Below are 22,220 nucleotides of genomic sequence, written 5' to 3' on the forward strand. Positions count from 1 at the left end.
CATGACTAGATGAGTTGAGTTATAGGGTCGGAAATGCCTTGAAAATTTGACGAAGTTTATAATACGTTTTAGCCCAATATGCCATATTAACAATTGTATAATTTATCTCGATTTAACATAACACTGTGCAACATTATTATTGTTTTAAAGTTTAACTGCCATAAGGATTCTTAAAGTGCGAGACTATTAAAAACCCTTTGCGTTTTTTTGGCTTTTCTCGCGTTCGTATTTTATAGCCATGTAAGGATTCAAAGTACAAATTTGAAATATCTTAATGGTCATTTATTTATAAATTTCTGATTATTTATTTATTATCTGTCCTACAAATTTTAGAGCCAGCGTCTCATTGAAAGACTGCCAGTAATCTATGAGTCGTGGGTTCAATATCAGCTCTTCCAGGAAATATTTGTATTTTTTCAATAAATAAAGTGGAATAAAATCATTATATGAATAATGGAATTGATAAACTATTTTTAAAATTCAATCTCAGCGAAATGATTTTGTTTTTGCATTTGCCTTCGACAACTAAAAAATTTTGTTAATATATTATATAATTAAAAAAAAAAAAAATTAGTTTATAAAATAGTTTAATTCTAATATTAATTTTGGATAAATCTTCCAGCAATTATGATGTCCACCGAATGATGGACAGCAACTAATTTCATTATGCTAACTAAAATAAAAATCGTATAACCTCTTAAGAAAAGGCGTTTTCGCGTGCAGGTAATGATGAATGTGTGCTGTGTTAAATATTTTAATTATAATTTTTTTATTAGTTCAAGTTTAAGCGTGTTGGCTCTCAATATAATCCATAACAGACAATACATTCTGCGAGCAACACAATGCTTTCACACTAACTATGTGCAATAAAAGTCTGGTGATGACCAAATCTGCAATTCAAATTATAATTCATGCTCTACATAAGTAGAATGCAAACTGATTTCGGTTCTAGGTAATCATGTCACAATTAAAAAAGAAGATATTAAAAAAAGAAGAGGGAACTACTTCCATCTACGGTTGCTATATATAGCACACACTTAAAAAGCTTGACGAAATAATAATTTCATTTATCACAACGGACCATTTAGTATAAGTGCAACTGTCTGATTTTAAAATGAATGTTTTAAATTTATCTAAAAGAGAAACCCCCAATTATTAATTGTTATTTATAACAAAAAAATATATTTTATAATTTTTATTAAATACATAGGCATATCATTTTTTGTACAGTTTGTTGAAGGTGTTTAGGAACACATTAATTTATTTTAAAAGTGCGAAACTAATTTATGCTTAAGGGATTATCCGGGTCTTGGAGCACGAAAAAAAAGCCTATTTTCGTGAATTTTTTTTAAAGATCTTACGACAATTTCACAAATTTAATTTATTATACATTAATGTTTATGGTTTGACCAACATTGTATACAAATTTGAACCAAAAATTTTTAAAATTGAGCCGTTGAGGCAGGCTTGATCTTGACCTCATAAAAAATTGTGTCCTTGCGGTAGGCAAAATATCGCCGCCAATTTTTATCTGAAATCAAAAAACCAAAATTTTTCTGATAGTATATGTGTCTTGCTTGTCCTCTACGAGCCATTTTTTTTTTAAATTAAAAATTGAATTTTTTGTAGCGCTTTTCATAAAAAGTGTTATTTTTTACGTAAATTTTGGCCATATTTTGGCTTATAAAATGAGTTGTAATTAAAAATTTAAAAAATCCCTCCGTTAAGGACAAGAGAATTATGTCATAAAGAAGTGTGCAAAAGCAGAAGTTGATCGGTGCAATAGTTTTTGAGAAATCGTGACTACCGACTTCAAAAAAGTGGTTTTGAGAAAAACGCGTTTAAAGTGCCGCATCTGCCCGACGCCAGAGCCCGAATTGCCCGTTGTGACGTTCGACGCGCTGGTCTTTAAATTTCTCCCATTCCTACAGTTTTGCTTCGATCGACTTGAAATTTTCTGACAACATTCCGGAAACTTTATACTATTATATAAAAAAGTTTGAAAAAAATGAATTTTTTGAAGTGTCAAGACCCGGATAACCCCTTAAGTGAATGTCACGGCTATGTCTTCTTTAAGTTGTAAAAACGTTTTACAAATATAAATTAATTTATTGCTTTAAGCTGATCTGGTAATTTTGATTCAACTGATTTGGTGGACTTATTGCTCTGATTTGTTTGGTTACCGGTCTTGGCAGTGCACTGCGTTTTATGTTCTCTTTTCCTAGCATCCCGTTTGGCCTGTTTGATTTGGCCCATTAGCATACATGCGAACAGGATGTGCACAGGTTGATCCAAATTCTTTTAGTTACCATGTCGGAGATCGATCTGTGCCACGGTCGTTCTATTCATCATCCTCCACGATATCGGGTGTATACAGATCAAATACTTCGAGAAATTGGGCAAACTTCTTGCCTATATAGCCGCCCAACAAAATGCCAGGTATGACAGTGACCATAATACCAACATAGCAGTATTTGTTATTACTCTTTGGAATTTTTTTTAGTTCCTTGAAGTCTTTGTGTGTATCTTGTCGGCCAAATGGCATTTTTGATATGTCAATGTAAGTTAGGAAATCGAATACAACATAATTCTGATGGAAATGTCAAGACTTTCTCCGGCCAAATTTGGGCAGGCACGGCCCAGAACCTAAATTCGAATCCAAAATCCTCATCGGAATATTTGAGTGCGCGCCCTAAATGGCACTTCCGTTCTGCTGGCTCAACCTTCTGATTTTATCAATTGTCCAATTGTCTTCAATTGGCTGGCAATGGTCTACGCTTCCGTCTAAGGAAGGGTATTGTCTTTAATTTTAATATTTGACCTGCAGCAGCAAAAAAGAATGACTTAAGTTTGAGATACTGCTATTATTTTTCACTATAGATACAGATAACACAACAACTTTTAAAAGTCATTAGAGTGTTTATATTCTCACATATGTATCACTTAAGACTTTAAACGATTTTCTTTCTATCTTCATATCCCTTTCTCCCCCATTAAATATGTTTCATTACACTCATAAAATCATGATTTGTTGTTTTGGAAAAACAAGTGGGAAATTAACTTGAAGATGAATTGATGGAAGTCTAATCTTGTAATTATATTAGTTTATGTTGTGTTGTTGTGAATTGTATCTCTTCACCTTATTTATTTTTCAACTGAAATCCATAAAATATTTCGAATCACCCTTTTCTATTTAGAAATAAGGGGTAAAATAAAAACGGAAATTAACAATTAAACAAATCAATCTTAATGGTCGAACAAAACTAACTGAGAACTCGATTTATAATGGTCGTTCAGTATTGAATCGATGCAATGGTACAATTTAAATTGTTTATTTAAATCTTATTTTGTTATTATTGGGATGATTACGTTGAAAATCAAAAGGAAAAATAGATTGATTAGAAGATGGTCATTTGTAACCATTAAATGTAGTTGATATCAATGGATACCAAACAACGAAAGAGTTTAGTGGCCAAGAAATAATATTTATATGGTAAACTTTATTTAATTTGGGTTAAAGTGGGATTAAAGTGCATTGCAATCAGCACAATATATTGAATTCCTTATGAAATACCAATTACAACGTATTTTCAAAGTACGAGAATGACATAAAAAGGATTTTTAGAGAATACGTGCAAACATCCTGCTTTTATGATTTGTTATCCATTTTTAGACGAACTCTTAGGGCAGGTTCGTTGCTTCAGTCTTTCGATGGACATTAACCGATTCCGCTTCCGTTTGGCATTTCGCACGTTTTGCACAGTTTATGGCTGCGTGAAAGGTAGAATGGGTTATTTAAGAGCATAATGAGCTAAGAAAGGCCGGCAGATAGCGAAACAGTGGCAGGCAAGGAGTGCCAAAGGATTTCCAGGGGTATGAGTAATATTCCCTCCATTTATTGCTCACTTTATATTGTTGTTGCACCCTTTTAGCAAGTTCGATACTTGAGTCTTTCGTTACACTTTGTGGATTCGGCTTCCGTTACGCGCCAATGTTTGAAAACAGTTAGCACCCAGGACCGGTGGGAGGGAAAAACCCACCGGCAACTTCACATGTCCCAGGCAGTTGACTGAATTTTCCCAAGAAGTAAGATCGGCGCGGCTAATCCTGTCGAGACAATACAGCCCACGTAATTGGCCAGGTAGCATTTCTGCGGCGAATTCGCGAAATCGGCAAAGTTTCTGAGCCGTCTGTTCGGCCGAATCCAACGGCGGCGAACAACGATCGCAAGCCGGCTCACCAGCCGATAAACTCACAGGGAAACCCAAGAAATCGGAAGCTTTCGGGGCTTCAGTACGCCTTCGACTGTGGCGCGTTGTGGACGTTGAGAGGCTGCGGCGAACCAACCTCTAGAGCAGTGTATGTATCGATCCGACTGGGTTTCTGTGAGTGTGAGTGAGCCAGCGAAACGAAAGCCGTTAAGAAGTGCGAGAAGGCAAGAAACAGGCGGGCATAGGAAAATCTGTAAAACGGGCACGTTGAGCTGTTTAATTTTCCTCGCCAGTCTCACATTTCTACCTATCGCCGCTCGCCTCAACCTTCTTTTCTGGCCTGCTCCTCGCCTCTTTCTTACCTTTTTGCTGTCGTGTCTTGTGGTCTTTGGGCGGGCGAGTGTGTTTGTGTGTGTGCGTGGACTGAGACTGAGACTTCAGGTGCAGACCGCGTTGATTTGGCTGAACAAGTTTCAGTCTGAGTTTGGCCTTCGTGTGGCATGGTACAGTAATCGCTCCCCGGACTTTCAGATCTCTTTGTGTCCTAACAATAAGTGTTTGTGCAGTCTATGAATGTATTTGCCTGGAAACTGGATTTTATTCGATTGTTTTGTGTTTGATTTCGTGTTTGTGTTTGTTTGTTGGCTATCGAAAAAAGGATTTCTGTGCATTTTAATGGAGGCGCGTGCCTTGGATCGTGTGTGCCTCTTGAGGAAATGGACCATTAAATACAAGCAACAAAATTAAAGGAATTTTAAATTTAAAAAAGGTCTAGTGGATTAACTGCAACATTGAGGACAAAACTACAACATCTGTGAAAAAACTAATAACGATTAATGAAAGATAACCAGCAATTAATGCAAGAATTTGGTTTTAATAATTTTATGAAATATTATCGTCTCTCGAATGAATTTTTTCTAAGGATAGAAAATCCATTTGAAGTGAAACAGTATTTATTCTTCAGAGCTATGCCGCTATTATGCTTTTATGTTGTTTTTCACCAACAAAGTTAGATGAACTTCTAGTATAATTTGTTCTCCCTAGTTTCTTTGCTTCTTTTTATTGTGAGCGGTTCGGTTTTTACCAGTCCATTAACTTGTCTGTGCCTTTTGCACTTTACTTTGTTAACTGACGTTAGACTACCGCCAAGTCGAGCACCTGTGTGAGTAAGTAGTCCATCCGCGGGGAGTAACATACTGCGGAACTCACTTCACACGCCAGCTGCGCACTTACGCTCCCATTACCCGCGTGGAAATAACCAACATACGGGAAAAAGAAAAGGAAGCAACCACTGGCAACATAAACTGGCCAACAAGTGCTTTGCCCAATGCCCAAAAGAAATGGTGCGGCCAGAAAAAACCGCAAAAAGTTACCGAAAAATAAAAATGGCAACAAAATTGCAGTTTTGTGGTTAAAGTTTGACCAGCAACAGAACCAGCTATTTAGGTATTCACTTACCAAAAGTTTGTGGCTTAAGTCATTTGTTTCGCCTTCTAATGCCAGTGAACAAAAATCTGAAATAGGAATTCTTTCAGGCCTTTCCTCACCAGATTTTCACCTAATTAACATAAATATTTCTTCGAACATTTTGGTGAGCTCAAAACCAAAATGTTCCCATCGCCTTCCGAAGACGTGCTCCAACTTGTGACAAGAATTCTTGGGTTGACTGGTTTCGGAACTCTTCCACGGCATGCATAATTAAACAGGCCCAACCTCATTAGAGAAACTATAGATAGTATGACTAGCCGAACCGAAACTAAATTACATTTATGTGACGCGTTTTCATTTAGAGTTGCTTTTATTTGAACTTTTAATCAACCAAACTATTTCCATGCAGTGCAACACTGGCCTTCTCCATTAAAAAGTGTAAATGAACAAAAAAGGAAGAAGCACCAAAAAGTTGCCATAAAAACTGACACCGCAGTTGTCGCGAAAGGGAAACAAAATCGTAGTGGTCGTCAAGGATAACCAGCTGACATGCCACATAAATTGGAATACTAAGCATTCGCGAAAGATTCGTATCGAACCCATTTCGTGGTTATATTTATAGCTTCAGCTGCATTTAAAGAGGTGAGTTGCATATTGAGCTGGCTGCGAATAAGCCGGAAAATAGTGGGAAAGGGAAAGATGTCGACTGAAAACGTTAAGAAAATAATGAAACTTTAAGAGGGAATACATAGACTTTGATCTATAGATGACGCTATATTCTTCTGCTTTTTGGCTGACATCACTACATGCCATCACTAAAAAAATTACTTTAAGCTATCAATCAATAAGCAATAATGGATAAAAAACAATTTCGAGCCACGCCTCATTTTGGCTTCAGTCATTGCGCAAAAATTCGATTATATGTATGTCTACATTTGCAGCCATAAACAATGCCATGCTTTCGTTTTACCCAACAATTTGCAATTAAACTTCGCTTTAATTGTGTTTAAATAATTGATTGATTCCACTGATTGGGCAAACAATTGCTGTGGCGAGTGTGGTTATGCTATATGCCATATAAAGACTTCAATATAGATTCCCATTTATGCATTAAAAGTAGCACACCCCAACAACAATAAGAACAATTTCTTTTACTTTCTATTAAACAAAACCTAAAAAAGCTTCGATTGTCTGTCGGCCGTGTCTGACTCGCCTTTGTTGTCACATTCATTCAATAAAGGCCAAGTCGAGTTCCCCGCAACCCCCTAACCACCGAGCCCCCCGAAAAGACGAAAAGCGAGAGCTACCCAAACAGTTAACCTCAATTTCAAGACGCACTCTGCGTGCTGTTGTTGTTGTCTAATAACAGAAACCGAAACAACCATAGAAGTGGTAGAAAATTTCACTCAACTCGAAGTGAAAAGCAGAACAAATGACATACAAGACCAGCACAAAAACCTCATCGCATCTCCAAACAACCCACAAAAATGCCTTGTTTGCTCTTTATTTCGTGGTTAATTTTTTTGGCAATTCTATTTGGCAAATATAAATAAACTCGTTTTTTTATGAAAATTTGTGCCATGAATCTCTACAGAGATGAGTTCTACTTAAGTCATTTCCATAACATTGCAAAAAGCATCGAAACTAGTAAAACTTGTTTTAGCGCGTGCTTAGCGGCTAAAGTCGATATGGCTTAGTCATAATTTGTATATTTCTAAACGGAAGTTGTGACCAACTTTGTGGTAAGAGTTTATTAGGGATTGCAAGCTCCAGAAGTGAATGCAAGTTTGTTGCCTAAGTCATTTGACTTGAAAAAATTACACGAAATGGATTAGGTGCTTTAAAATGTTTGTGTTGATATAAGTTGCCATATGAGAAAATTTAAGGAATTTAAAGAACATTTTAGGAGATAAAGTACATGGACAACATTTGTCCCAGTTGTTTTTCCAATTTTATTTTACCAGAGTGGCGTTTTCGTAGGGTAAGCCTACCAAAGTAGCATTGTTCAAGGCTTCTGGTTGACGGAATCGATCTAATCCACAATTTCACAAGAGTAAAAACCTGAAAGAAACGCCAGAAAGTCATCCATTAGTTGGGGTCAGGTATTTAATCTTCGACCTTTTGTAGAAGGTTGATAATTGGCAGCTGATGCCAAAGTATCGGCAGGTAGAAACATGTAAACACACCCTAAAAAACAAAATAACAACGAGTCGTTTCGGAAATCAATTCAACGCAATCTCAGGTAAAAATGTAGAATCGAGCCATTTTAAATTATGTACTGAAAGTGCGAGAAGTTAAATGAAATTAGAGGATACAAACTCGTTCTTTTTATCGGGCCTTGGGGTTCGTTCTCAAGAATGACAAATCTGCTGCAACATGTCAGTTAGCCATGAAAAGAATGGAATGCCAGGGCGTTGTCTGCGTTAATCTTAAGGGATATCCATCAATGAGCTGATCCGAGTTGAAGCAGCCTAAGATCTTCACCGACATGCGAGTGACTTATTATGAAGAGAGATGGCTATTCCCTGCATGTCTGGCGTCCATCAAATCATTAAATAATTATACCAATTCGATTGGGTCAATAATTTTCTAATCAACAACTTTTTTCCGGTAACGAAAGTTTTCGTTTTTGTGGATCTTGATTTTCAATTTTGTTATTTTTAAATTCTCAACTTCCGTCTCGGCGGCAGTGAAAGTGCACGAAGCTCATTCTAAAAGCGAATTAATGGTCATCGCGGCGCTCTCTACTTCTCTGCGGCAAAAAGCAGCTTAATCATGTTGAAAAGCAGTTGACAATTTCATAAGTTTTCCAAGGTGGGCGCTTTCACGGCGCCATCTGCCATTGCTGGTCGATTAGTTACAATTGCCACAAATTTTCTTTATTTTTCCCTCTCCATGTTTGTGTGCGTTTTCTGTTTTCTTCTTATGTTTTTAATTGTGAGAATCGTGTGGAAAAGTGGAGCTTACTCGCCGGGAAAAAGCGAAGGAAAACAAAAACATTTGGCGCTGTCATTGTCGACAATTGTTAAAAATGAAAAAAAAGCGATCGAGCTTAGTGAGGCGAGCTGAACTGTAGAAATGCCCAGCCCAGTCGTATTTATAATCACGCCAAGTTATCAAGCCCCATCTTCTAGTTTGCCATTCTCCCAAGCTGCTCCATTCACTTTCGGCACTATCTGCGTTTTCGAGCTGCCGAATCTTGAAAATAAAATTCACATGACTGCCTCACACCGCATACATACCCAAACACAATGATCCCCCAACTGACTTTTGGGCAGACTGTCTGACTCTTGACTTTGGTGTGCACACTAATGCCAACCTGTTTTGGCCTGGCTGCTTTTGCCTTTTTGGCTGCATTCTTGACGGCTGCTCGTCTCTGAGCCACGCAGCCAACGTCTTTGGTTTCAAAGAGTCGCAGCTAACCAAAACAAAAATTAAGAAACTTATACTGGTGTCTCGAGGGCTTTGGTGTGCGATAGTGATACTCTAGGGCCTTCCCCGTTTTATTAGGCCATGATTGTGGATTGGCTGTGTTTAAAAAAAGATTTTGAAGCTAACAATATTAAAAAAAAAGTCTGGTTCATTGGAGTTGTTTATTATTTTTCACCAAATCCCATTTTGCACTTCCAACATTTCGTAAAAATTAAAAGTATCACTGAACAATAAAAGAATAAAGTTTTAAACACATAACAGCTCCTTTAGTATTTTTAACATTAAAGTAATTGAAATATTTAGTAATAAATAATAATTAATAGCTAATAAGCTTTGTTATTGTTTTTATTATTTTATTGAATGTTTTCAAATTTCTGGTTGTTGCTATAAAAAACTGCTATTGTTGATACAATTTCTTCATTAATTTTTTTATAACGCGGGCTTCTCATCATACTCCGACTGGTGTTGTTTTTTAAAACCTGTTGTTTCTTTCTGCTTTACATGGTGCTGACTTCATTTTGGGAATTCGGTGGGTGTACCTGTGTTTTTGTTGAGGTGCGACTCATTGCACATTTCAGCAATTGGACTTCTCCATTATGTTTCAGTTACAAAATCATCAGCCTGAGGCAATGGAAAAACAAAACTTTTCCCTGTCTATTTACGAATTAAATATTAATTGCACTCCTCGCCCACTTCGGACTCCACAGCGCTTCTTGGCGTTTTCGGCTTGTGAAAGTGTTGGCCGGTGGAAATCACTTGACCATTTTGTGCTCAGCTTTCGACGGCCCTGGCTGTACATGAAAACAAATGAATGTTTTTGCCGCTGAAGTTGCAACGCGTTGCTGTTGGCGGAGGCAAGTTACCCGAACAAGATAACTACAAATATGCGGATAGTGAAAAGTTTCAGTTGCCCGGCTTTGCTTGAGGAAAACAGCTTGCCGCAAATGCTGGTTCGATGAGAAAATAAGACCGGCTTACTAAAACCAGACCAATTTGCTTGCCAATAACATTAGACAGCCAATAGATTCACTGCAGCAGAGCCCTTCATAGCTCATTAAACGATTTTATTTTCTTGACCGATAGAAACGCCATGAAACCCTCATTGGGTTAGCCGCAGCTTTGGCCACAACCGATTCATGTAACCCAAATACCAAAGCACTCAAAAAATAAGCTTACGTGCCACAAGCCCGAAACTAGTTCATTGGGTCCCTCCTCCGATCGGCCAGCTGCCCAGCTGGTTTTTCCCGCTGCTCTCCCCGAGCTCTGCTCCCTGCGGCTGGGGCTACCTGACCATCGGAATTAAACACAAATTTTTATGTTGAGCCAAAAGATCAATAGCTGCAAGGGGGAAAAGAAATCTCGGAGCCCGAAAGAACATAAATTTACATAGAAATCTGGTTTCTTCTCGGTGTCCCTCCTTCTTGCTCATGCTGTTTGTGATTCATGGAGTGAGTTCCATAACGGTCGACGGGATTTGGGAACGCTTAACCCCAATGAGAGTGAGTCTGATTGGGTAGCAAAGAGTCCGCGTTCTGATATCGGACTCCAGAACTACAATCAACATTTTGGCCCATCCAAAGCAGTTACTAAGTAAAATTGAAATATAGATTACATTTTTAGATTAAATTATTCAGTTTAAATTATTCTTAGCTGCTTCGATTATTTTATTAAAGTCTAACTCAATAAAAGTTGGTCAACTTCTTTAATTTCTCATATAAAAATTCAATTAAATTAAAAAGAAACTAGTGCAGTATTTATATATTATCAAGCTGTCTAGTCTAGTTTGATCTACTCAGCTTGACACGCTTATTCGCTGCACACAAGTTTAAGGTTTCTCTAACTGAATTAAATAATTTTATTAATGACCATGTCGTTCATTTCATTTAACCACTTCACTTAAGAGCTTCTACTCTGTCTATAAGCATTTGATCCTAAATTACCGTTGCAGTTTCTCCCCTACGACATCTTTTTCTCTCCTCAGACTCTCAAACAAACAACTGACACCGAAAAACTAACTCAATTTGTAAGAAATGGTAAAAACCAATTGACCTTCAGGCCAAAAGAAATCAAAGTAAAATAATATTTGGTCATTAGTTGGGCAGCTACAAAAACTGGAAACGTGTTTCGCCCTCCTCCCCGTTGGCCAACATCGATTTGTGTGGCCAATATTGGCATAGTCGAAAGAAAACATAAAAACATAAAAACAAAAGGAAAACCAGCAACGAAAAACTCTGAAAATGCTCCCCAGACAAGTGTGGAAGTGAAAGTCCATGGCTTTGCTTTGGTGGAAAACAGTGGGCTCGTGTGAAGATGATGGCGGCCAGTGCGAAATGGAAATGGAAAACTTAAACGCAGTCTCTAAAAGGCAAACAAACCGGCAGCAGCTGCATTTCCAATCACCAGAATCGAAAACCAGCGGCACAAAAAGTTCACCAGAAATTATGTACCCTGTTTGACTTTTACCATTTGCTCAACTAAGTCATCGTTTTAAGTTTTTCGTTTTGATTTTGCCTGTGTTGGCTGGCTAAATGTCGAAGGTGTCATCAATAATGGCTGCATACTGAGCCATCGGCAACCGGTTTGGTCACAGATCGTTCCGTTTGGTTGTTGATATTCACTTTGCATACGTACATACTATATGTATGGGTGCCCAGAAGATATTTGAATTTAGATTGCGACTGACGTAGCCATGAGTCTTTACCACACTTCTGGCGATGCAGCGCCTCCGTTCGATGGCGATTGCGAAATCCACAGCTTCGATGCGGATGGAAAAGGTTTTTCATCGTGGGTTTCCCAACTCTTTTGTTCTCTATGAAGGCTCGGGTCGTAATGCGGCTGATGATGAGTGGTTCTCTTGTCCGGAGGCTGTCAAGTTCGTTGCCTAAGTCTTTCGTTTTTAACGTATATGTACACCGCGTTATTATTTTGAAAGATACAGTATTTTTTTTATTCTACGCCTGAAGCTCTATTGGGATTCACAGTGGGGCTAATCAGTTTACTCAATTAATTTGAATTGGCTATCTCTAGCCTAATCAACCTTTAAACGGTGTCAGTCATGGGAGTTACGAAAATCCACACTAAACGTCTTTCCATGCCGCCCATTTTCATGCTAATTTTTGTGAATCTTTCGAAACGATTGTTTAACTGTTGAGTGAGCTTAAAAAGACATAGCGAAGTCAAAGACGATTCAATGGGCGATAAAACACAGACACTAAATCAAATGGACCTGCGCCCAGACCTTTCACTCTCGTCAGTCTTTTGCTTATTTACATGCTAATAGGTGGTTACTATACTTTTTTTTATTACTTATTAGCCAATTCAATATTTGCATACTTTGTAATCGGTTGCAGCTTGCAGTTTGGCTGAAGAATTGAAAATATTGTTTGCTAACACTTTGTAAGCCTCTTGGCTGCGTTCGTACTACCATCATTAGCGGAGATTATAAAAGCTGCTGGCCAAATATTTTCCAGGGTGTTGACTTCTGACGGTTTTAAGTATCATGTTTTTTTCCCGCGGGCGGTCATTCAAGAAATAAGTCCCGTTTGCTTTCAAGTCATCGATTCTATTCAAAAACCGATTCTAATTAATAAGGAAATCAAAGAGAAAAATTATTTTTTAAGATATTTTCATATAACTCGGGATAAAAAAACTTTTATGTTTTCAAAAATACATTTTTAACGTTATACAAACCGATCAACCTCTTTAAAAAATCATCTTTATTATACTTAAAAACTTGGTGTTGTTTTAATTGTATTTTTTAACTCAAATGAACAATTTATTTTTAATATTGCTAAAGCTGGTTTTCAATTATTTTATGAAATGTGCATTTTCCCACTACTATTATTATTATCTTAGCTACTTGAATATTAAAATTAAATGAGTCTTCATCAAACACCCAATGTGAATAAAGATGCTGTTTAACCTTCAATGGACTCACATATTTCACAGTCAGCTAATGACAATGGTGTCTTTGGTTATGTCAAAGCCTCCCACCTACGCCCACGTCCCCGCCCCTTTTCCCTGGTGTGCGCTTCATTAAACAGCAGAGTAAATAAATGTTGGGTAAACCTCTATCATTTTTGGCGCCTTTCCGTTAAATGCTACTGCTGGCGCAGGCCAGACCTGAGTCAACTCTAGTTTGACTTGGCTCACCCACACACAAATGTTTATGCTGTTGGCCAAGTTGATAAACAGCTACAGGCACACATACAGTTAGCTATCGAACAAGTTGGCTGTTTGACGGCTGCAAGTTGCTTTCTGGGCCAAACCGCATAGTCAGCTAATTGCACAAAAAATGCGGCTTGCGGCTTTTCAGGCAGCAGCCGCAGCTGCAGCCAGAGTTTCAACTCTGAGGTGGGAAATCTCCGGTGGAAGGAAAACAACGCATTGCATAATTCATTGCCCTTTTGCTTATATTAGTATTTTAATTATGATTTCTGAGCGCCGACAGAAATAAACATAAACAAGAGTTGGCATCGCTATTTTTCTTAATTAGCGCTGAGTGGTGCGTGCAGTCTAAGCTTACTTGCAAATTATTTTTGTTGTCTTTTCCCCTTCAATAAAAGCCGCCAGTACCCGTCTGGTTATAAGCTGTTTTTCAATGGCTTTTATTCACAATTTTTATTTGGGCCTTAAGCCTTTCATTCGCATGCAATAAAGTTATCTAATGTTTCGCCGTTGTGTTGGTGTATCTCATTGCAAATGAAACATGTGGCAGGGCGTTTGCCTTCGCGTTTGACTAAATTTTAAGCCGAGATTGAGATTTCTCCCAGAGACAATTTGCGGAAGTTGTTAATAGACTTGGTCTGCGACTGGACTGGCCGAGTTGCGTTGGGGTTTTGTATTACAAATGCATTTAAGAAACACACACCACTTTATTTACACTTGGTCAATCAGCATTTCCTATTTATCTCAATACTTGGCCAAGCAAAAGACTTGGGCAACAAACAAGTTTGGTTATGCAGAGTCCATATTAAATATAATTCATAGATCACAGACATTATTCCAAATAAATTGGCCTTAATCCAGCCTCCACCCCAAAACCAGTTCATTTAGCACTCAAATATAAATAAAACCTTTATCAACATGCAACTGTACATCTTGTGTTAGCTAGTCTATAATTACTTGACAATAACGGCAACCTTGCGCCTCGATCTCGGTTTACAAAGCGGTGGAAGGTGAAGAGGGGCGCGCCCCTCGAACAGACCCCACCCCAAACACCCCGTATACCCCTTACACCCCATACTCCCCACACCGACTTTACTTAGCTTTGGGTATGAATGAAAAGTCACACACACAGACCATATGACTGCAAACAAGTTCAGACGCAATCGTGATAAATGGCAGGCAAATCGGAATAACCTTAAACTTTGTGTTGGTCTATATAATAATTTCTAACCCAGATTTCGACTCTTGACTTGTGCTCACAATTATTTGTGAGTGCAACAATGTATGTATTATATGTACTTTAAAGATTCATTGAAGGGGCAATTAAACTTAATTTATTATGAGGTTGAATACAAATGTTAAATTTGTGACTAATACAGTTTGAAGAGTAAGCTATAAATTATATAGAGAAAAGTCTGGTTAATATTGTTTACTTACTCCCGAATATTCAGGCGACTCATAGACAACATTAAGTATTTCCACATCCAATGATTTATTATGAGGTTGAATACAAATGTTAAAATTGTGACTAATACAGTTTGAAGAGTAAGAGTTTTTAAATTTGAATTATATAGATAAAAGTCTGGTTAACATTCGTGTTGATTCATTAGGTATTTCCCAAACCAATGATTCTAATTAATTTCCACTCCGTGAAAGTCATATCCCAAAAATTCCATTCTCAATAGAAGCAACGCACTAAAGCGAATATTAGCTTTATTTATGGCCCACCAACGACCTCGAGCGGAGTGGTGTAAGCCAAGTATATGCAAATTCTTTAGCAATCTGCGGCTTACGGCGCAGGAAACTTTCTAAAACCGCATTCAGTAAACGCGATTGGCCGCAGGAACACGTGCTCAGATCGCAGTCACAGCTTCAGCGTCTCATAAATTTGCTAATCATTACCTTTTATCGGATGAGAGTGCGAGTGAGGTGTGAACGAGGCCACCAGTTTCTATGATTATTTTATTTTTCGGTGGTCTGGGCGAGGCCGTCCACTAATTTACTGAGTATTATTGGACTCGAATCAATTCTGATATTTACTTTCCCATTTCTGATTGCAGATTGCTAACACAACACTGTGCTTAACTGGGCATTAAATCGGGTCAAAATGAACCAACCGACGGCAGCCAATTCACATTGGCTGGCCGCTTTGCTGTCGTCGTTGCTGCTTTTAAATGTACTACAAATAATCGGAGCCGATGAGGCGTTCTCGTGTCCAAATGGTAAGTTAGCCTATATTCCTTCACCGCCAGCAAGCCGAAATGAAATACAAATTCCGAATTGCATTTGAAACACGTGCGTGGCCAGCGGACGCAGGTGTGGCCCAAAAGCCATACCAAAACTTTTCGCATAAATCAAAAGCGAGTATAATTGTGGCCGAGGCGGTTGGAAACAGATTTACTTTTTTTGCTACCTTGGGTGTGCTTCAAGCCCGCAATTATGCCTTTAAGAATTTTTCGTCTTGACTGTTCTAAGCGCTGTTAATGGCGTAATTGATTGCCGTTGATCGAAGCTTGGTATGGTGAACCATTTCCGGTTGCTAACGTGTTCAAAGAATACGTAAATCAAAGAGTTAAAGATGCACCAGCTAACCAAAATTTTTAAGTCAATCAATTAATATTAATTTAACCTTTCTTTTAAATTAAAAGTGAGTGATTAACGTGGTAAGGCCTATATTATCTTAGAGCCTAAAAATTCACCTTAAAGAATTCAATTTCCCTAATGAAATCAAGATAAAGGTCTAAAGTTATTTTCTGGCATGGGGAATCATAAGATTCCTAAGAGCTATGAATATTAAAAACTATTTTCATGTTCATTCCTTTTAAGGCATACGTGTATCATGATATCTACTTGTGTTTTTGTTTTTAAAACATTAAGCTCTAACATTTATTTGCCAGTGTAGGCTTGTCCATATTTGTGTCATGAATATATCGCATATACTTGTGCTATAAAAATTCCTGGGCTAATGACAAAATCCACAAAAGCCAATAAGCAACCTGCTAAACGAGTTAGCACTGGCGAAAACAACAAGATAAAAAAGCACTCTGACAAGAAGTACAATTCAGTGAGCTAAAGAGTGTGCAGAAAATATGTACATGACGGAAGTTATGACCAAGCTAATCAATCAATCGGGCTGGAGGGATAGGGTGGTGGGGCAAGACCCATAAGCCTTTCACTTGGCATTGCCACCTACAACACCTCACAGAGTGGCCGATAACGGTTACTACATAAGCCAAACTTGTTTCGCTCCTCGGCTATTACCATGTTCTCCGCTTCGTAGAATGCCGTGACAGCATATATAGAATACTCCATATGAAGAATTTCCAACTCCAGACTTGGGCCCCACACAAACGAGATTTCTTAACGGTTTTCCACTGCCGCTGCAGCTGTTGTTGCTGCCTTTTTTCACTTGCCCGACTGAGTGACTGAAAAACTGTGCACAAGGAAAAAGTATAGTATCAATATCAATCTCAATATCTCAATATCAGTATCAACATCTCAATATCTTATTCGTTTTCTTTTAAATGGAATTAAAATTAGCTATACTATATGCAATATATATTAACATTAATTAAATAGATTTGAAGACAATGTTCTGGGCTTAAAACCGGGTAAGAATTAAACACGTTCGGAAAATATATTCTTATTTTAAAAACATTAAATTCCAAGACAGTTTACTGAAAAAATCAGACTGGCATTTAAAGCTTGGTTCTTCAACTCAGGTCGAGTTTTTCCCTCAGTGTACTTCTCCTCAGCTCCTGCCTATGCCGGCTGTGCCACTTGCTGCCACCAAGTCCATCTTTTAACTAGCTCCAGCTTGCTGTGCTGATTAACACTTGTGCACAGCCAAACAAGTTCGTTGCTTAAGTCTTTTATTTTTTAAATATTTTTACCGCACTCAAGTTTTCCATATGCAGGTGTCTGTGTGTCGGTGACTGGTTTTAGGTGCAGTCGGTTGAATTTGGTTGCACACACACGGTCTCGAAAAATAGGCCAAACTCTTGCCAGTTATTGCAGTTTTCCTTCCATTTAGCCGTTGCATATTGATCGATGTTATTACACACCGATACCTACTTGGATATGGGCTAAGAAAATATGTTTTTAACTTTATGACTCAACTAATGGAACTCTGCGGCGCTATTAGTTGAGCTGTCAGAAGAAATGTGTACAGTGTCAAGCAAAGTGTTATGATGTTTTGTGAAATTCCAAACGAAATAAAGTGGCAGGGGCAATTGATGGGAATTTAGGAATTTATTAAAAATAACTTTTCTGAAGGCAACATTGTGAGTTTTTATAATAATACCGATCTATTTAATTTAATATTCGACATTTATTCTTAGATGTTAAAAAGTGGCGCTTTTATATGATGGCAAACTGTTGTATAGCTTTGCTAAAGTCGCGCTTAAATTTAGATTTTATTAGGAAATACACTGTCCGAAATAACATTTTTGAAGTAATAGTTTCATTCCTTATTTGACAAGTTATTAGTCTAAGGCTTAGATAATGCGATTGAATCACTGCTGAATCAATAAGAGACTCCCATTACATTAATTATTTATCTTAAATAATGAAGATATTTCCATCATCCAAACGGCCATTTCCAACGGTCTAGAAATAATCAATTTTCACCATTTCCGTACTAACTGCCAGCCCAAACAGAAGTTGTACCGCCATCGGCCATTGGCGGCCACTTAAGAATCACGCCTAACGGTAAAAGCCTCGAATTGATGATGACCATCCAACTGACCAACCGACTCAGTCGGCAAACTGACAAACGTGGATGGTCGATCGTGAAGACTTAGAACAGAAACCTCCACATTTTTGGACACGCTTGAGTAAACGCTGGCGAGCTGCCAAGAGTTTCAAGCTAATTAAATGAGCATCTCTGTCTGTCGGTCGGTGTGTTCTTCGTGGCTTCTCTTGCCTCCATCCAAGCGTACACTGGCAGAAAAATAAGGCTGATATAAGTTTCTGGGTCGGCAGGCACACACTTGGATTGGAGTTTCAGAAGTGATTTATGAAGGAGCGACAATGCGTGCCACCCTATTTGTAAAGCCTTTTTGTTTTGCCGTTTTATTTATGATATTGAAGCATTTAGTAAATCATAGAGCGTGAAATAAGCGTGCGCTCAAGTCAAATTAAACAAATATTTGTTCATTTGTCGGTGGCTTTTGAGCTTCGTTAGGGGAAGTCAACGCTTTTCCACATCACCGACTTCTGTGTGAACCAAAATGAGTTAAATCCAATCAAAGCTAATTAAAGAATTACGAAATAGAATTTCTAAGAACATCTCAAGCTTTTATTTTGACTGTTTTTTGAGCTTTCTACGCACTCACTGGAATTAAGATCTCGTTCTTTCGTAAAGCCTTTTTTCTTTAGAGATTTAATGGCTAAGATTCCATGTTGCTCAGCTGGCAATGGGGTTAATGAAATGAGCACACTGAAGAAGATTTATTACCAGCCGCAACCAAGGTTTCACTTTTTCTTTTACTTTTCTTATTTTTCGGCAAAAGAACTACACTGATTTCGAAAGAGTTTGTTTGAAACAGGGCATGACATATTTATTTTTCTGAAACTGGGTAATAAGTACGTGTAGGTAAGAAGCCAATAGGTAATCCAATTTAACAATAACAAAATTCAGATAAACGTTAGCGATAAAAAGAAGGGGCAATCCACATAAACTGTCTTTGAAGGTGAAAATTGTATTCCAAGATATTTTCCTATAACTAAAAAACTAATTTGATTACATTACACTTTGGCTTTAAATTACAAGATGAGCAGTGCAATAACCTCTCATTGCTTTGACAAAGTAAGAAATTACAAGAAGCATATATTCCTAGATACAAGTACACCTATATACTAGCATAAATCTATGCATGCATAAATCTCAGTTGCCTATGTATAGCTAGATGATTTTTACGTAAGAAATTCTCACATTATTAATTTGGTATTGTTTCCACAAGATCTTTTTGTGTGCTGCAATCCCTGGTCTGCCCAGCAAATTATATATAGACAATGATCAGGCAATGCACATTGGTAGGTAGCTATACTCAGCCAGCAGAAAGAGAGGGACTGAGGTAATGAGAGAAAGACAGAGCGAATCACTTGGCCAAGTCACGCAGCAAACATTTGCATAGGTAATGGCGCAAAAAACTGGGGGAAAAATAAAACTTCCTGGCAAGAATTTCAAATATCTGGCACACAATTCAATAAAACCAAAGAAATAACGAGTGAGCGAATGCAAAGGCCAAGGGGAGGGGAACGGAGGGGCAGGGACGGGGATGGAGACTCAAACCGGCTAACCTTGTCCAGTTTTCTGTGGCTGTGACTGTGACTGCACCCAAGTCGAAGAGCAAAAGAGTTTCCGAAGCCAATTGGCAGTTACGTGGCTTTAATTGCTCACGGCAAATCGAAGTCTGAAGTTCTCGGCTGTCACGGTGACATGGCCAGAAAGGGGGAATGTATTGCAGGGGGGAAAGAAGTGGGCAAGAATTTATCTGCAGCCATTAAAAACAATTACATGGGGCTTCTGTGCTGATTTAGATTTCCATTGAAGCATGTTAGGTAACCCAGAAAGATCGCCAAAAGAGATCCAGAAATGTCCAAGACTCTCGCCCACTCCATTTCTTCCGTCCCCCCCTTTTTTTTAAGTGGAACACCTTACAGTTAGCTGTGGTTATTTTGGCATTGAAGCATGGCTAATACAGAATTGCGCTGCGGTAAATGGGCAACAAATAAATAAATTCGAACAAATTGTGCGGCATATAGCGGTTCTCTCAACCAGTTAGCCAAACAAAAAAGCCACAGAAACGCTAACTATTGTACAGTTGGTAAATTGGGTGGAGTTGATGGTAAAATGGGTAATGACCACAAGGCTTGTGGCTAGCTGACTGTTCGAAGATTTAACTGTGAAATTCCGATTTTACGGGAAAACAAAACTTCGAGAAGGTACTTACTAATTTGCAAGAAAATTAAGTGGAAAACTATACCAATTTCACATTAACATGTTCGAATGTAGCATTGAAATTACTTTATTTAAATTGACTTAAACGATAGACGAATATAAAAGTGAAGTTTTGTTTAAAAATATACATGTGTCAACACAAGTTGTTCACCCGTTCAAGGAGAACTCATTAAAGTCACACATTAGCTAATCTTAAACTTTCTATCTTGATGAATTAAACAGTTTTCACAGGTAATTTGCATGTTTACACTGGTTTCCAACAAGTATTTAAACTAGAAAAGCCTTGAAAGTGTCACCTTGATTTCTTTAGCAAATGATGGCTCAGAAATGCAATTTTTAATTGACTAAGCCTTATCGACAGGATGCCGTTTTCCATCCAAGCAATACCTGTTTCCATCCAATCGAATTTGAAGATCAATTGGACAAGGAAATCGAGAAAGTACCCTGGTCACCCGAAGTCAGTCTGGAAAATCTGTAACAACTTACCGACCCACAGAAAACAGAAAACACCAAAGACAACATTCGCTACTATTACTACTTTTGTTTGTGACTTTTAAAAGGCAGCGCGTGCTTCTGCACATAAAAAAAAAACAAATTGTTTAAATACTCTTTGCTTTTTGTTTTGGTTTCGCTTATTGCAGACAAGGAGTGTGTGCAAGTGCGATTCGCAGCATATTTTAGACGATTTGATTTTAAATGAAAGCTGTCAATCAAGCTGACTTTGAGGCGGGCCGAGTTGAGTCCAAGTTTTGCGCGCCACTTTCCCCATTTTACCAGGAAAACTGTTAGTATGCGGAGGAAAACGAAAGCGTCACAGCTTATTCGCTGAGTGCTGGCCGCATCTTAGATCTAATCTCGGTTGGCCCAACAGCTTAATTATCTGCTGATTAGCTGTTGAATTCTTGTTCCCATCGCCGGAACACGCAGAAAGTTATCACAAGCTGGACATAAGTTATGCAAAACGAGTTAAGATGCTGATTGGGGTCACCACACAGCTTACATTCTTTCCCAGTTGGTGGTGATATTTAATGATTAAGTGCGTACAGTTTAATTTCCATGAAATAACTGGGGGGTTTTAAGCGGTTTACGTCGCGACGAGTCATAAACATAGAGCTAATATTTCCAATGTAAAATAATTGTTTTTCATTAGTATTTAAATAAAGTTTCCCCTGAAAATATAATTAAAACCAGACAAATAACTATTGTAAAAGCAAAAACTAAATGAAAATGGTTTTAAAAATGCAATCGGATGAGGTATTCTAAAGTCCTTGTTGTATGGAGCTGATTCTTATTAAATAGGTAAACACTATTAATGTATTGCAGCTAACTTATCTAATTTTCTTCAGTACGTTTAAGAACAAACTGTGGAATATAATCCAAAATACTCATATTCAACCTTGTCTAATATGATAATTCTTTTTCTTAATTTTTCAGGCTGGGAACTGCGCGGCTTAAATTGTTACAAATACTTCAATATAAAGCACTCGTGGGATAAAAGCGCCGAGCTGTGTCGAAGGTGAGCGGAATCACAACCATAACCATATGATAATTTCCCTGGCCGAACGAGATGATAAGTATTTTGTGAGGAAGTGAGCGGGGGAAGTGCCGCCAACTTGTTCCGCTCCTTGTCATCGATCGAATCGGAGAAGGTGGCAAAGGCACTCGAGTTCTATGCTTGAACAAATGCGCTACCTGTTGTTCTTGATGGAAAGGTGGATGGCTGGGTGGATGGATTGATGGATTGACTGGTTGGTCAGAACGATGTATATGTACTGGTTCCAGCAACTGCCGTTACGGCAGCGCATTGCATTTCCGTTGCAGACAGCTAACTGTCAATGCCAAAGTGGGCAGCGGCCAGAGCCAAAAACGCCAAAGAAGCGAAACAAGTCGACGGCTTTGCTGACCAAGTTTGCAATCGCTTTTCAGCCCGACTGGGCAGGGCCATGAATACCCCGATCGATGCCCGGGTGATTCATAATTTTCGATTCTTCGCCAACTCTTTTTTTCGCCCTCCTCTT

The 22,220-nt window shown here is 38.2% G+C and overlaps 2 protein-coding genes across 5 annotated transcripts in view; one reads left to right on the forward strand and one right to left on the reverse strand.

The window, feature by feature from the left end:
- Positions 1-2,196: 2,196 nt before the first annotated feature.
- LOC108049180 lies at positions 2,197-2,552 on the reverse strand. The gene is made up of 2 exons (XM_017130281.2): positions 2,310-2,552; positions 2,197-2,238 (listed from the first exon to the last, which is right to left on the reverse strand). Exon 1 carries the CDS (start codon positions 2,543-2,545, stop codon positions 2,342-2,344), a length of 204 nt encoding a protein of 67 aa, XP_016985770.1. The 5' UTR covers positions 2,546-2,552; the 3' UTR covers positions 2,197-2,238; positions 2,310-2,341.
- Positions 2,553-4,299: 1,747 nt separating this feature from the next.
- Positions 4,300-22,220, forward strand: part of LOC108049181 — a 35,803-nt gene continuing 17,882 nt past the window's right edge. For 2 of the 4 annotated variants that reach the window (XM_017130282.2, XM_017130285.2), the window contains exons 1-4: positions 4,633-4,714; positions 6,049-6,281; positions 15,299-15,460; positions 21,637-21,718. In XM_017130282.2, the coding sequence (XP_016985771.1) occupies positions 15,346-15,460; positions 21,637-21,718 (197 nt within the window). In that variant the 5' untranslated portion in view covers positions 4,633-4,714; positions 6,049-6,281; positions 15,299-15,345. Of the gene's footprint in view, positions 4,360-4,632; positions 4,715-4,859; positions 4,981-6,048; positions 6,282-15,298; positions 15,461-21,636; positions 21,719-22,220 lie in introns of those variants that run through there. The other 2 variants (XM_017130283.2, XM_017130284.2) reach the window with 2 other exon arrangements.

This window comes from Drosophila rhopaloa, unplaced genomic scaffold, assembly GCF_018152115.1.
Source record: "Drosophila rhopaloa isolate 14029-0021.01 unplaced genomic scaffold, ASM1815211v1 contig_2, whole genome shotgun sequence".
NCBI lineage: Eukaryota > Metazoa > Arthropoda > Insecta > Diptera > Drosophilidae > Drosophila > Drosophila rhopaloa.